Source organism: Prinia subflava, chromosome 2, assembly GCF_021018805.1.
Source record: "Prinia subflava isolate CZ2003 ecotype Zambia chromosome 2, Cam_Psub_1.2, whole genome shotgun sequence".
Classification (NCBI taxonomy): Eukaryota; Metazoa; Chordata; class Aves; order Passeriformes; family Cisticolidae; genus Prinia; species Prinia subflava.
This window is the reverse complement of record NC_086248.1, coordinates 9210215-9226267: the sequence shown is the minus strand read 5'-3', so window position 1 is coordinate 9226267 and position 16053 is coordinate 9210215. Positions and strand designations below refer to the sequence as shown.

The window sequence follows — 16053 nt, the reverse complement described above, 5'->3', positions numbered from 1 at the left end:
ATATATCATCAACTATGAAGTTAGGACAACAGAAAGACGTGTTTGGATAAGAAGCAGGAACAAACAATTTGGAACAGTGGGACAGATAGGTAATGTAATTCTTCCTTCACTGATTCTTTCAGCCAAGGGTCTGATCCTGCAGCAACTCAATGAAGCTTTCACTCCCACTGTCAATGGGAGAAACACTTGGTCTTAGAGTTCTGCTCTAATTAAGTTTTCAAATCTCATTTCCTTTCAGAGGAGAGAAAACATTGTTGTGACTAAGCTTTGGATGTGGTAACAAATCCCTGGCAGGTTGGTTTGTTTTAACGGACGTATTAGATTTAAGGAAACTTTTACCATCTTTTCTGCCCTTAATCACAGCTTTTATTACAATTACAGTAATGCAACAGAGGTACATGCCAAAGGCAATATGTATATTTTTAATGAGTTGACATGCAACTCTCCTGGAAAGAAGAAACTTCATTTGCTGAACCTTACTGAACCACATCTAACAATTTATTAAGGGAAATGTTCAGAAAAGCATCTACCACAAATTCAGAGGCTTCAGCAACTCACAGATGAGCAGTCTCATAAGAAAGACTCAGTTGTTGTACTACATTTAGCAAACGGTAATATTTTCTATTGTCCTCAAACAATAAAAGAGAAGGTTAACAGGCAATATCTGGATGCTCAAAGATTATTAGTCCACGCAGGTGGTCCTTAGTCACTGGGCTGTAAAATATCATCAGTTTCCAAAGATGCAAACCAAAGGGGAATTCTGCTTGAGAGAGATGCTATCACAAGCCCAAAGGAACTAGTTGCATCAATGAGGCCTATTTATGCAAGTTTTACAAGACATTGGCTCCCAGGGGTTTTCATGCTGGTAGAATTAATTCAGGCAATAAACTGAACACAGGCAGAGAACACATCCCATGAGTGAAAAGCCTTCAGCCTGGTTTCTTGCCTCAATTTACCTTACAGCTAGGACACAGGTCAGACACTGGCACACACAGGAAATTACAACAGGCTGACAGGCACACATCAACCAGGCTCATTCACCTGGGGACTAAAGAGCTCGGAGGGTCAGCTTCCAACAGCAGAACACAAAATCCATTCTACTAAATTATTCCTGCCACTGCTGTGGCCTGGGCCAAACAACACATACAAACAATGGCTGGCCATGCTTTTTTGGAGGTTAACACAGGCCAAGGACCATTTCCAATACAACCCTGGCTCTGTATAACATTTTTTTTAGAGGCAAAAGTTTATCTATGGGGACCACAGAAGGATTCCTGGCTTGTGGAGACATGACCTCACAGACCTCCACATACCTTTTTCTGAGACAAAACTATCAAAAAGGAAGACACTTGAACACCTCATGTAGGTATGACTGCATGCTTGCTTTCTCCTCTGCCACCAGGGAGCTGACATCAATTAATAGGAACTCAAGAAACAAACTGTAGGAGTTCAATCAGAAATGTGTATTATCAACCAGGAGCCTATTTTAGTCAGGGCACTGCGAGGGAGTGACTGTCATTCTGTCCAGTTTGTACAACAGAAGTGGGGCTGTCCAGGCTGGTAGCACAAACCCCCAGTGCTCATCCTGCTTTTGGTGTGTGCACAGTCCTACAGTGAGCCTCCCACATAGAGCAACACACCCACAGACCCAGGAAAGGTACAGCCCCCCTCTGCAATCCCAGTTACTCTGGCACATCTGTTTGGATGATTAGTAAGTAAAATTTAAGTGATAGAAGACAGAGCCTAACTGGAAATGTAGGAATGTGTTTTTACTACTATTAATGCAATCAAAACTTCCTTCTTGCTACTATTACTGTGTTAGCACGTCAATTCCATTCCAAATTGTTTTAAACTGTTAACTTACCAAAATACCTGGAGTATAGCACAGTTCACGTTCTGGTTTTCATTCTAAACTTAACATAATTTATCTGAAATTATTCTGCTTCTAAAGTTGTTTCTCTTGCTGGAATGTGCAAAATATGTGTACAATATGCACTGGAGGAATGTTAATCTTTCTCTTTATGCCAAAAAAGTGCTGAAATTCAGTACATAAAGTAACTTCTATGTGTCTTTGTAGGCTGAAGGTCCTTTTTCTGACTTTACCAATATTCCAATTCAGACGACAAAGTCTATACAGTTGGCTAAAACAGTTTAAAAAAAAAAAAGATTAAAGAACCCTTTGTGAAACTGATTACTGATTTACATTCACCATCCAATATGAATGAAATGCAAAAAGTAAGCAGACATAGGTCACATAAAGTAGACTGTAAAAGAAGTGTTTCAATCACATGAGAAATCACACCAGTAGTGAAGGTCAGTTTGCTTAAGAAATATATATTCTTTGGGAAAAAAGTTTGTTGTTTAGCCTTCAAGATTTTTTTTTTAATTTACTCATATGAGATTTTTCCTGTACCCATGGTCTTAATTTTAGAAAAGACCAGACCAGTTATTCTTCAAAACTCATGCTTTAATATTAAGAACTAAATCACCATTTACTAAATGAGAAAAATACAAAAGACGGTTTAACACAGGAAAGGTGCTCACCAATGCAGTCGACACTGAAGAGGTTTATGGAGGTTGTGATTGAAGACTCGTCACAGCTCTTCATGCCCCGCAGCGCAAACCTCACCAGGGAGGCCTTGACTCCCTCGGGGAGGAAGGACAGCAGGTACACGGGCATGTAGAGAGCGTAGCGGAGCTTGCACAGCAAGGGCGTCATCAGCTTCCCCTGCGGGGACTGCGCCATGCGCTCGATGGTGGGGAACAGCAGCACGGAGCGCAGCACCTGCCAGGGCACAGAAAGCAGCGTCAGCAGCGCACGGCACCGCCGCCAGCCCGGCAGGACAGGCTTTGCACGGCCTCCACCGCAGCGGAACTGAGCTGCCCAGGTTCAGTTCTCTAAAACAGGAAGCAAACAAGTTCATGGAATTATGCGTAGTGTAAGACAGGGAAGAACTCAAGAGGTGAGTGGCCTTTGGAGATCATGACGAACCGGGAACCACCAGAAGGAGTAACCCCAGCAGAGGGCAGCAGGCAGGAGCCCTCCGCTCAGTCTCAGCAGGGTTTTTATGTCAGGAAAAGTACACTGCTTTTCTTCTCACCTGGTAAGCTATTTTCTCTAAGTAAACCAACCAACCGAATTCAAAAATGTCAGCTGCTCTGATGGCATCTTTAAAAATTGACAACACACAGGGTTTTCAATTTGCAGCTCAATACAGATAAACTTGGTCATAACAGGAAGAACACAGCCTCTTCACTACAGTGTGTACACTGGCATAAAACATTGCTTTTTTTTAAATCTTATAACAAAATATACATTCTGAAGGTGGTAATTAGTTTATGTTATAATAATACACTATAGCCTTAAATTACAAAGAAATTAAATAAAATCACACCAAACCATGCTAATCAAAAGTGAGTTAATACACCTACTCTTAGTTATATTTCAATGCTAATATCAAGCAAATATTCTAAAAGAATAACTGCAACTTTTTTCTGGAAGTAAGAATATATTGCAATAACTCATAATAACCCTCAAAGAGACATAGCCCTACCTAACAGAAGTATCAATAAAAAAAAAATAAGAGAGGATTTGGATATTGCACTGGTAGACGATAAGGTATAAACAGCTGGGCTTTCTTGGTGACTCAATATTAATAAATGTAGTTACACGTCTGCTTAATGCGCATCATTTTAGATGTTGTGCAAATGAGATTATTATTTTTGTAAAATATATTTTATGATAATTTTCTTTACTCCCAGATGAGACGCAGCTAACGTATGCCACTACACCTGTGTGCAGCACTCCTGGTCGCAGCAGCCCTCCAATGGAAGGCAGGGAATGCCACCAACAGATGCTTACAAAATCTGGGCATTGTAACAGAACAAACAGCAGACATTCAGGAATATAATAAAATCACAGAACCCTAGTGAGTCCAAATGTTAACCCAGCACTGCCACATTCACAAATAAACCATGTTCCCAAGTGCTACATCTACACCTCATTTAAACACCTCCAGGGATGGTGAATCAACCACTTCCCTTGGGCAGCCTATTCAGCTTGGCAACCTCAGCAACCCTTTCCATGAAGTATTTTTTCCTAACATCCAATCTAAACCTCCCTTGGCACAACTTCAAGCTGTTTCCTCTTGTCTTATCACTTGTTCCTTGGAAGAAGAGACTGATCCCCCACCTGACTACAATCTTTTTTCAGGCAGTTGTAGAGCAACATGGTCCCCCTGAAACTCCTTTTCTCCACTCATCTCCTTCAGCCACTCCTCATTAGACTTGTGCTGCCCTTTCCAGCTTTCTTGTCCTTCTCTGGACACACTCCAACACCTCAAGGTCTTTCTTGTCATGAGGGGCCCAAAAGTGAACACAGCACTTGAGGCATGGCCTCAACATTGCCCAGTATGGGGTGACACTCACTGCCCTCATCCTGCTGGCCACTGACAACTGTGTGTCTACGCTGTGTAGCAGGTCACCAACCATTTCCCCTTAGATTATGGGGGCTTCATTCTGCTCACTGTCCATGTCTGGATATTCGGAGAACAACTGGTCAGAGTCAGGTATTGATCTGCTGGCTCTTCCTGTTTCTTCCCTCATCATTCCCTGCCCCTGGAAGGACATTGAACACTAACTGTGCTTTTGATTCCTTAACCAGTTATCCCAAGGCCCTGAAGTCTCTCTTGATTGTCCTTTGGCTGCTTGTTGCAATGTCATTGTTGTCTACCTGAAGAATCAATAATGGATAATAATCCAAGAGCTGTACCAGGGTGGGAAGATGGGAAGCTTTCTCTTCACATCTTTAACCCAGCTCAGGGAGGCAAGCAGGGTTCCATAAGAAGTGGGTCCTTCTGTTTCCTTCAGAGAGAGTCTCCTGACTTATCTTTTTTTTCGTGGAAGCAGTTGTTATGGAAGCAGGTTGTAGACTGACAACCTGAGCAACATCTCCATGCCAGGTGAATCATTGTTGTGGTTACTGTTCTTGCAGAGCCTCACGCCTGTCATTCCAGGGCACCTGCAGAGGTGGAGAAGTCCCAGAGGAGACACAACGGCTGTGCCAGGAAGGAACTTGCCACCATTTCCCCATGTCCCTTAAGTCACTGTGCTCAGCCAGACAGAGAGAGGGCAGGGAAACTTCTGTATCATGCATCCATCATCAGAAACCGTGCTTCTTACAGAATTTTAAAAGCAGACTTTGAAAGAGTTATTTATACAAAATACAGAACTATTTTAAGAAATCCTTCTACTTTCCAGCTGATACTACTTTAGTTTGAGACAAAAAAAAAAAACCTTCTCAGAGAAATCAATCCTGGGCCTCTTTTTATTAAACTGCAACCAGCAGCTGAAGCACAGGAATGCAAAACTTTTACTAAATTACATGGTAGTTTTGTGATATTTCAGCTAGGAGCTGAACCCAAACTGTTGTGATCTAAAGCAGATTTGACCTGCATTCCCAGGCACACTTTAATCCTTTGACATTGCAGTTTATAGATATAGGATTAGTTGCTTGGATGGCTGTTCTAACCATGGGGAAAGCTGCTAAACCTTGGCAGAAAAAGGACAAACCAAGAAAGCTGTTACCCCGTCCTGTGCATTCCTGCATTTTGTAATGGCCCACAAATTTAAAAGATGGAGGATAATTTTATGTAATTTCTTTTTTAAACCTTTTGCAGACAATAACAGAGAAACGTAAAATTCATATTTTTCAAACATTTATCCAGTATTTCCTAATTTACTGCTGGATTCCCATACCAGGATCTTAAAATGTGCAATTGGCTGCAGAATTGCTTAGAAGATTTAGTTCAACTTCTTTGCAACAGAAGTGTAGATATGACAGATTTAACCTATTTTGTTATAATTACACATATAATGATAAAAAAGCATATCATATTTTTGTGTCTTGAAATAAGTGAAGTAGAAATATTCAGGTAAAATTAAGGAAATTAATAAAATTCAAATGCTCAACATCACTTAATTTTTTTTTACTTTTCACATGCCTGGATCTTATGTATACACAGTTTACACTAGACGAAATCAGGTAGATAACACCTGATATTCAAGATAAAAATTTCAGAATTATTTCTGAAATAATTCTGATTTCAAGTTAAAAATTTCAGAATTATTATTAGACCAATTATTCTAAAAATGGAAGACACTGCCTGTCATAAGCACCAGGTATTGTGACAACGATGAATGGCACATAAATATGATTAAATAATGTGCAAAGGTTAATGATCTTATTTATGGAAACCCTTCTCATAATGAAGTTTCTTGAGATAACCATCAGTCAAAATACAAGAAGTATTACAAATATTTATTTATGTAACAAAAAGTATATTCATACATATATGTAAGTTTAGCTATAATGTGCAAATATTAAAAATATTAATTGAGTAGAGAGTAGAATTCAGATTCACCTAATTTAAACTACCCCCAATTCAAAGTCCAGTAATATTTATCTGTTAAGCACATGAAAAGGCAGAGAGCTGAGCAAGCAGAGACACTGCAAACAGTGACTCCAGTGGATGCAGGGACTACAGAAAGTTGGCCAGTGACTCCACTGAAGGCAAAAACACCTTGTGTCCAGAACTTGACTATCCTTGCCTGCTTTGGTCAATGCACTAAAAATAATACAAGTACTTTTAAATTATACTGGAATTGTCACTACTGACGATTGTGACAATCAACAGTATTTGTACAACAGTAATTCAATTTATTTACCAGTTATTCACTTCTCATGCTATTGAACTGTGAGATTTCACACTCAGGACGGCACATACATTAAAGTTCACTATTTAAGCATAGATGCTCATTTGGTTAGTCACTGAGGCAGCTGCCTCTATTTTGTCAATAACTTTTAACTCTACATTTCACTGGGCTCAAGCCCTGAATGGTTCAAATGCCTACAATATGATGCAGTGTCTCAGAAGTTCCACATTTTGTTAAGAACCTAAGGCTAACATTACCTGCAAACTCTTCACATAACTCATGTGGGTGCCAAGGCAGCTCCTACTCCCTCATCTAGCAGTGTATATACATCACAGAGAAAATGAAATGGTGCATGGCCTGAGCCTGTGTCCAGAGAATAAACCAGCCCAGAATGTTCTGCCCTTGATTGTTTCAATACACACTACAGGAGGAAGGCGTGGGGACTTCAGGAGTTTCCCTTTTGACACTGTTTATATATTTTGGTATCTAGAGAAATCAGTCCATTAACTTCAGGAATGTTATGACCTGCACAGTAAATTTTAGAACACAGAGGCAAGAGAAACTACGTATTTCACAGGAAAAGTGAGCCCTCAAAGCAAAGAATGTTAAATACCCATTCCGTAAAAGCATGGCATTGACCAAGGTACTTTGTTTAGGAAGGATCCCCAATGAATATGATTCACTTCCCATGATCACTGGTCCATATAAATATTCAAGAATAAAGCAAAGGCTTCCAGCAAGCTCCCTACACAGAGAACATGCACATTTCTGTACATCCAGGCTTTTGATTGAGCTTTTATTTAAATTAATCCAAAGCAAGATGACAAAATGACAACTGAATACCCTCACAGCTTCACTGCATAATGGTTATGTCAACTTGGGTTTGGATTTGCAGTAAAAGTCGGAATTTGTTTTGTTTGATTAAAATGAGAACAGAGTACAAAAAACTAAACCATTAAATTTACAATAGATTGCTTTTTAACACTGCACAATTTAATAGTCTCAACCATACCAGCAAAGGATTTTTGTAAGACCTTTAAATGGCTTCCTTATAAAAACACTACAAATATGCAAATTGGATAAAGTTAAAAACACCCTCACAGTAATATTTTCCACTAGTGCCTTCTACTGAATGAATTGAAATATATTCTTTAGCTACAATTTGAAGTTTGAGTGGATAATACTACTTTTTTATGGGACTGGTAAATGGCAGTGCTGAGGATGCTTAAAACCTGGGTGCCACTTACAACCAGAACTCAAAGAAGTGACTCAATTTTCAGAGCAGTTAAGTTCTTCAATGCCAACAACAGGAGGTCAATGCTTTTGAAATCAGCCAGTTTTGATTACACAAGAAATGCTGGTTGCAGCCTCAGGCCCTCAGGTGTGTGCCGTCTGAGAGGGCTGTCACACTGTGCCACCTGCTCTTAGTACAGAGAGACATTTTGCTAGGAGAAATAAAATGAGAGAAAAGCAGACAGGATGTGAGAAGGCAGACACTGACCGACAGAAAGGAACAGGAGCCATTTCAAAGATTTCTTTCAGAGGAGACTCTAAGTAGGTGCATACAGTAATTACAGCCAGGCTTTCTCAGTTCTGTCCTTTGGCTCTCAATTAACACACCACTCCTGCCCACAACAGACCACAGGTATGCTCAGATATCTCTATCAGAGCCATAAAGTAAAAAGACTCTGGTCCACTGAAGAAAATACCAGAAAGTGAAACTTCCTCAGAAATAAACCACTGGCTGCCTCTGCTTTAATGGCAGAAGCAGTGGTTGCTGGAGGCTCTCACTGGCTTTTGAGCAGGGAGTTTTTGGAAAGCACTTGCTCCTACTGCATAACCTGTTCTTGATCACCGGGATGGCAGAAGTGGTTAATAAAATAACCACCACCAAAAAGATCACAAGGCTCAGATCCCACACCCCAGTTATGCATTTCAGAGCCCACGGGGAACTCAGACTTAAAATCAGGGGGCAGAAGCAAGGAAACAACTCCTGATGTGTTACACCAGTGCCATTGCACTGACCAGTGCTCAGTAATGGAGCACCCGAGCACAGCACTGAACCCTCTTACCCAGCTCTGGAAAGAAAACAAGTGAAGAAGTTTAATTTAAAATTCCTTCAAAACCCTACAAAAAGCAAGAGCTGCTTCTCTGTTAAAAGCAGCACTTCTTTTGATATATATTAGGTCACCCCGTGTATTAGTTTGTTATGCTCTCTTGTGTTGGCAGAGGAAAAGCTATTATCTGTCAGGTGAAACCTGTAAAAAACCAGTAAATTTCTCAAAGATAACATAATGATGCACTTAATGGTAATCTACAGTCTACCCTTGACATGGAATGCCACATTAATCACACAATTTCTTCTACTCAGTATGCAGAAACCTGCAGGCAAAACAACAAGGATCAGGGAAGTATTCTGTGCTTTATTGCCACAGCTGTGTCGAGCAGATTTCCAAGAAAACGCACAGGACAAACGAGAGAGTGCTGGCTTGGGCTGTCCTCTCCCCACAGCAGGATTTGCTGGGCTTGCCTGTTCACTCTGCTCACTCATGAATTACATTGAATAGAATATAATATGTAAAATCTAGAGTTCTACTTTAAAATCTTGAATAATTTCTTCTTCATCTGTTTAAGATGTCATTTTGTTTTGTACCAGTAAACTCTGTCACAGCTCAGTATCAACAAATCCACAGGATTTCATGACAACAAAAGAGCTAAAGAATGAACACAAGTGACAAAACACAGTTTTTCTCCTGGTGTGAAGTCAAAACATACTGTATGCATTTTCTTCTACTTTATCCTATGGATCTCCTGTAATTCTAAACAAATGTTTGGCATATTAAAGAGCCAACAAAAGTATGTCAAACACAGTTAACGGAAGATTTTATAACTGTTAATTTCAAAGTGCTTTATTAGAATTAAGTCCCACAGAGAAATCTTAGCATGGTTTTTATGGACAAATAAACTGAAATTTGTGAAGTTAGATGACTCGACATGAAAATATACATTGCAAAAGCAGGAATATTTTAAACAACTTTTAACAAATATTAACAAAATAAACAATATTTTAAACGATTGTAAATTACAATTCTCTGCTCTAAGCAAAGCTTACTTTTCTGGGTAACCAAATTATTTCTGTAAAACAAAACAGTAAAAATTTGTGAATAACCAACGTTTTGTAAAAAGTTTGTATTTTTTGTTACAATTAATGTTGTGGCGGCTCAGTTCACTAGTGGCTGCTTAGCACAAGAGAATCTTCTATTAACATCTTCTATGGTTCCCTTCCAACATACAGAGGCTATAGAATACGGCAGAGGTATGTGCACTTGATTTCAAAGTTCCAGTTTAAATTCTCTACATTTCCTACTTCTTGGTGCCCAAATCTTCCCTTTGGCATCAGATGCATTCTATTTTTTTCTATTTCTTTCTTTCCAGACTTCTCATTTCATTACATATAATCTGTGAGACTAAGTGACAGAAGAAAAGATTTTTACATTTTCTACAAAAAGTCTTTTTCTATGAGGAGTATAACATGCTCCCTGAAGAGCTGAATTTGTTTTCCAAACAAATGCAGTCAGTATATGCAAATCTGTGTGAACATGCTGGTAAAACTAAATAACACTCTTAAATTCTCTGATGGGCTGAAGGAATTCTTGCTCCCTAGGAAAAACAGTCTTTTCTGAGTGCCACCAACAGCATCATGTTCATGTTTGTCAGCTCAAATTCACTAAGGCTGTTTGAATTTTCACAGTTTGACAACAAACTGAATTAAGGATCCAGGATTGATCACAGGACCTTCTGGTAGAATTTCCATAGGGATACTGAGAATCCAGCTAGGGATTGAATTATTTAAGGGAATCAACACATGCAGGGCTGTGAAGGCACAAGGAGGATGCGCAGACACTCACAGAGGTAGAAATTCTCTCACAGTGTCTGAAGAAATGACTGTTCAGCAGAACTACCCAATGCCATCATTAAACATACAATGTTAAGTGTTTTCATATAGGTCAGAGCACAGCAGCGTAAATGGGACAGGACAACAGCAGAGAGCAATGACCCTAAGGATGAACATGATTTACAAGGTCAGGATGCTATTTTCCTTTTATATAGATAGACACATATGCACCCAAACAATAGCACCAAAGATATAAAAGAGTCATATGTGAGCATGTAAAATCAAATACACTTTTAAGGACTGAGTATAAAAGCCTGCAAGCAGTCCATAGATTCATTTATCACACAAACTTTGGACTGAATTTTGCTTGACAACTTCAGTGCCTTTACCTCTAAGGCATTAGGCATAATGGGCATGTGCCCTTGGGCATGTGCCAAGTCCAACACATGCACACACGTGCACATACCCAGGTACATGCTTCTAAATCCTCACTGAATAAATATAGCAATACCTAGAGATCGCCATCCAGTACTCTGGTTACATGAATATCAGTGACATCTTACACTAAAAGAGCAAATTCATAAATACAGTAAAGTATGCATACATGCACAGAACTGAGCTGTGCCAGAAGTATGACAAACAGTTCTCTCTGTCAGTACAGCAATAACCTGAGCTTTACTGAAGCAGAGACACTCATTATTGACTATCTGACATGTTTTTTTTTTCCCTTGTATGTCTTCTGTAAAAAGAAAGAGGTGAAACCAGTACAAAAAAGATTATCTCCTAACATGTGAAAAACCCCATGTTTTCCAGTTTGCATCATAAACTCAGTACTGGTAAGTGAAACTGGGCTAGGGCCTAGGCTCCAAGACCAACACCTCTCAGTATGTTCTCTGGAAGGATTCTGGCCAAAGCCAGCTGGACATCTGGGCACAAGTTAGAAAACAGTGTAGACCAGGGATTCTTCTAAGTACAGGACGTCTGTGAAGCAATCAAGTTTGGGTCTCAGAAGGCTTCATGCCTAGAATCTAAACTGTATTTTGCCACTTGCTGCCAGGAGCCACTTGGGGGGACCCTGTATGTTTTATACAAAAAAAGAATTTAAATACAATTCTTAGCATACTTAACTCAATCAATCAGAAATACCTTGATCTGTTCAGTGATATTAAATAATTGGTTTTGTCTACATGAGATTCTAAACACACTGTGGGTCAACCTTTGCAAGTATACACAGATCTCTCCTCTATTATCAAGGAAGCCTTCATCACATGCTCAGCAAGGAAAGAACAGCCCATCACTAACTCTGTATGTGTTTACATACACAGATGTTAAAGGTATCTGCTGAAATTACACTGTGAAATGGTGGCAAAGTAACTGAGAAAAACCTCTGCCCTTTTCAGAGTCCATCTTGGCTCAGTATTATCCAAGTTCACTACTGGTTCTAAACTGAGGTGCCTGAGTTAGGAGTTAAGTCACACAAGACTCCCAACTGAAGTCAGTCATGGACAGATCCTCAGAAAATATCAAGTGATCTAAACACACTTTCTAGTAGAATTATCTGCTTCCCATTTATTATAGAGGACCTACGACTTCTAATTAGGAGCTTCATCACATAGAACAAAATGAGACCCCTCCTCCAGGGAGAAGCAGCAGGGCACACTTCTAAACAATATTTTGAGGGAAACAAATGCTACCATTAAGCAGTATCTGAGCAAGTGTTCTTTAAAGAGGCCCATCCACAGCAGTGTATGATCTCCAGCACTGAAAACACTGTAAATACACTGGTGCCCCTTAGCATGGCAATGTAAAAAGACCAGAATCTATTATTTACTTTCGTAAAAACTGAAAATATGCAGTAGTTATGATATTAGGTCAATGTTTGAAGATTTGATCTTCAAATTTCAGATAGGCAGTATAAGACAAGAAGTTAGAGATATTTCATACTGACTGTCACTACCTCTTTTGTAGCTAGACTGAAGTTTCCATGGACATGGTGCTTCAGTGCATGACAAATCACCTTTCAGAGATCCAGTTTAGGTGTCTGCTTTATGATGTTTAAGGTAATTTTCCTAAGCAAAAGTTCATAAAATACTTTCCTACCAACAAAACCGCCAAAACAACACCCACCTTCACCCTACTCCTGAACTGAAAAGTGGTGGTATAATAACGAGGTTAAGTTAAAATTGGTATTTTAATTATTCCTCTCACAGAACAAACTCAGAAGCTTCTACTATTTTTAAATATGCCAAGTAAAAATAATCTAAAGCATGAATGAGTAGCAAAAATCCTGGCAAGTAATACAGTGGTAAAGACACGTGGGAGATGCAAGTTTGGAATATGATGTGGTGCAGAAAGCAAATGAGAGAGAAGCTCTGCAACTTCATGTTACACACAGTGAGGAAACACATCACAAATCCAGAGGAAGCTCTGCCTCTGGGAGACAATGCAGATTGCATCCTGTGCTCTACATCCTAAATGGAAAGATTTCAAACAAGAGTGAGCCACAAATACAGCCTAAAATTAACAAGGGGCTTGGATGATAAAATTTCTGGAGGAAGTTTACACATACAGAAAAAAACATGCATTGTGTGGCAAAATGAGAGCAAAAAGGTAATGGACTGGATAACTACACAATTTTTTAAGGGCCATAAATGCAAAGGATGGTCAATAACATTCTGAATGGAACAAGTAACATAAGTAAATGTGATGGAAAGAAATGAAAAATCTAAAATGCTAAAGCAGGTACCAGGAGTCTGTATTGACACAATTTTCTATGCTGCACCAAGGTATAGTGTCCCAGCTGCAGAACTGTTACCAGCAGAAATGGTGCAAGAAAGAGAAATTCCCCCTTACAGGGACATACAGGCAGCCTTGCCTTCCCAAATCAGAACATCGTGTCAGGGAGTTGTAAAAAACCAGTTAACATAAAGCCTGATGATGTTACATTCAACTTTACCTAAGCAAGTACATTGTCCTGGGACTGCAAATTACAGATGTTGACTAAATGAATGATGAAAAGCAAATGCATTGACTTAAAATGTGAGGATTTTTTCCCCTCTATTCCTTCTTTTGTGTAAATGTTTAACACATTCAAAAATTAAAAATGTATTTATGTTTCAGTTATACAGAAAGCTGGCAGAATATCTGCAGAGTGGTTATGTTCAGGAGAGAAATATACCCTTTGGAAGGAGAAAACCAATCACACATTATTCCCAAAGCTTCACCCTTCCTCCAAAAAAAGAAAAAATGTGAAGTTGAGAACACCATGGAAAAATACTTGTAATTCAAAGTATTCTGTTAATAAGATGAACTTTTCAACACTCTAGCAAAAAATTGATCATTAAACCTAATACACAACCATTCTGCATTTCCTCCCCATCAAACTGTAAGAAATCCTCCAGCACTCAATGACATATTTTATGATGCTTTGGAAAAACATCTAAACTCCCAAAAGAGATGATACAGCACAGGATGAGAAGATGGCAGACTCAAAACACTATCACTCTCATGTGCCTCTTTTTCTGACATGGAACTCATTAAATTAAAATATTTTTAAAAGCCCAGGAAAGGATTTTTTTTCAGCAAATAGAAAATGCTACTGAAACAAAACACAGTGATCAGCGTTAATGGAGAATTCCCTTGTGATTTCAAATATTTGATGAATTTTACTATGAGCATGTAAACAAGGTTTACAGTGTTACGGGGAACACTGCATATACTCTCTACCTGTGGTCATTTTTTACTACTTCCAAGGAAGTCAAATGGAGGCACAGAAGCTATACTTCACATCAAGACAAAAAGTATTTGTTGGACTATATAAAAGTCCATAAACAGGAGCTTAGGTATAATAATAATTATATTTCATAAACATATATATATATGTCATTTACAATATTTACATAGTGCAAAAACTATAGCCACCATAACAGATGTACTCAGCCTTCTTTACAGTCCTTTCCATTAATTATTCACATCCTAAGCTCAGGCTGGCTGTGTGACAAGGGCTGTTTCTGTCCAAGCGCTGTTTTCCATTTACATTTGATGTCAAGGATGTCTCTGCCTCTTGGTGTCTGATGCAGTCTCCTTTTTCATAGTTAACTTTATTTCTTTATATTTGAAATTATAGCATACTCTAATAGACTGGGATATTCAATTCAGTCTGAGGAGGAGACCCCTCTTGTTTCTCTATCATCACAGTTACAGCCCATGCAGACCCTTTTCACCTCTAAAAAATTTCATCACTATTACTGACCTTAAGGGAGCTAGCTGATCAGCTTAGACAGGTCTCCATCATTCTGATTTATAAAAGAGAGAATTTCAGATACTACAACAGGCTGGCTTCAGGACAATACAAATTCAAATAACCACATATCCCATGGTTTTAGCTATTCCTGCCTGGACCTATACAGCTATATCTGTTCTTCAGGAAACTGTACATAGATATATACTTCTTGGAAGGTTTCTCTAAGAAACAACATACATAGAAATCTTCCTGAAAGCCTCAGAAATGTGGTGTTTCCAAACATTTCAACAGCATCAACTTCCTTTAAGATATGAAAGATACAGGTAATGAAAGATACAGGGCACACTGAGACCCATCTTGTGAAGCTGAGCATAATTACCACAACTTCACAATGTTCTATAATGGTACCAACTGTTGCAAAATATAAGGTCATACTTTCATACTTGGATTATTTTTTAAGGGAATCAATTTGTATGGGCAATGCTGACCTCAATGACATCAGACAAAGTCACTATTTGTATATGGCACAAATGTAAACCAAACAACAGTTGAGTAAATCTAAGGAAAACTTCCTTTTTGTGTAAGCTGGTCCATATTTCCTGAACACTGACCATAAGCATTTTTTTTAATCTTCCTTATGAAGTGGTAAAATGTAATACAATGGATCACAACAAACTGATTTTTTATAAGTTATTTAACTTATTGTTTCTTACATTCAATATATCCAATATTATGATATAAATGAAACTTCCTTCAGCATCAGAATTTGACCAACTATTTTCAAATATATATAATCCACACATTTTTTCGAATGGATTAAAACTTTCCCTTATTTTTTTACTATTTTCTTTCAGTTTCTACCTGATGATATATATATAGCAGGCAAAATTTGCATCTGTTTAAAATACTCTACAGTGATCACATGTTTTTTCCATGTCCTGACACTTTCTTTATTTAACATACATTATCCAATTTTTTTTGAAGTACACCTATAAGACCCCAAGCCTCCAGTGCTTCCTGGCAGTTCCACTTGGATGGAAACAAAATTCAAGGACCAGCATTTTTGTTAATGTATTTGTATTTCAAACTGTGTTCTCCAGTGTAATGACAAATACAGTGCTGGATACAATGATTACATCCTTAGGTATGTGGACCTGAGTGTCATTTGCACCAAGGTGAGGTGTGACTAAATTTATGTCCA

General features: G+C 38.6%; 1 protein-coding gene across 2 annotated transcripts in view; it reads right to left on the bottom strand.

Annotated features, from left to right (window-relative positions):
* LDAH (lipid droplet associated hydrolase) overlaps positions 1-16053 on the bottom strand; it is a 114695-nt gene that overhangs the window by 39363 nt on the left and 59279 nt on the right. For both annotated transcript variants that reach the window (XM_063424343.1, XM_063424337.1), the window contains one exon: positions 2545-2785. In XM_063424343.1, the coding sequence (XP_063280413.1) occupies positions 2545-2785 (241 nt within the window). The remainder of the gene's footprint in view (positions 1-2544; positions 2786-16053) is intronic.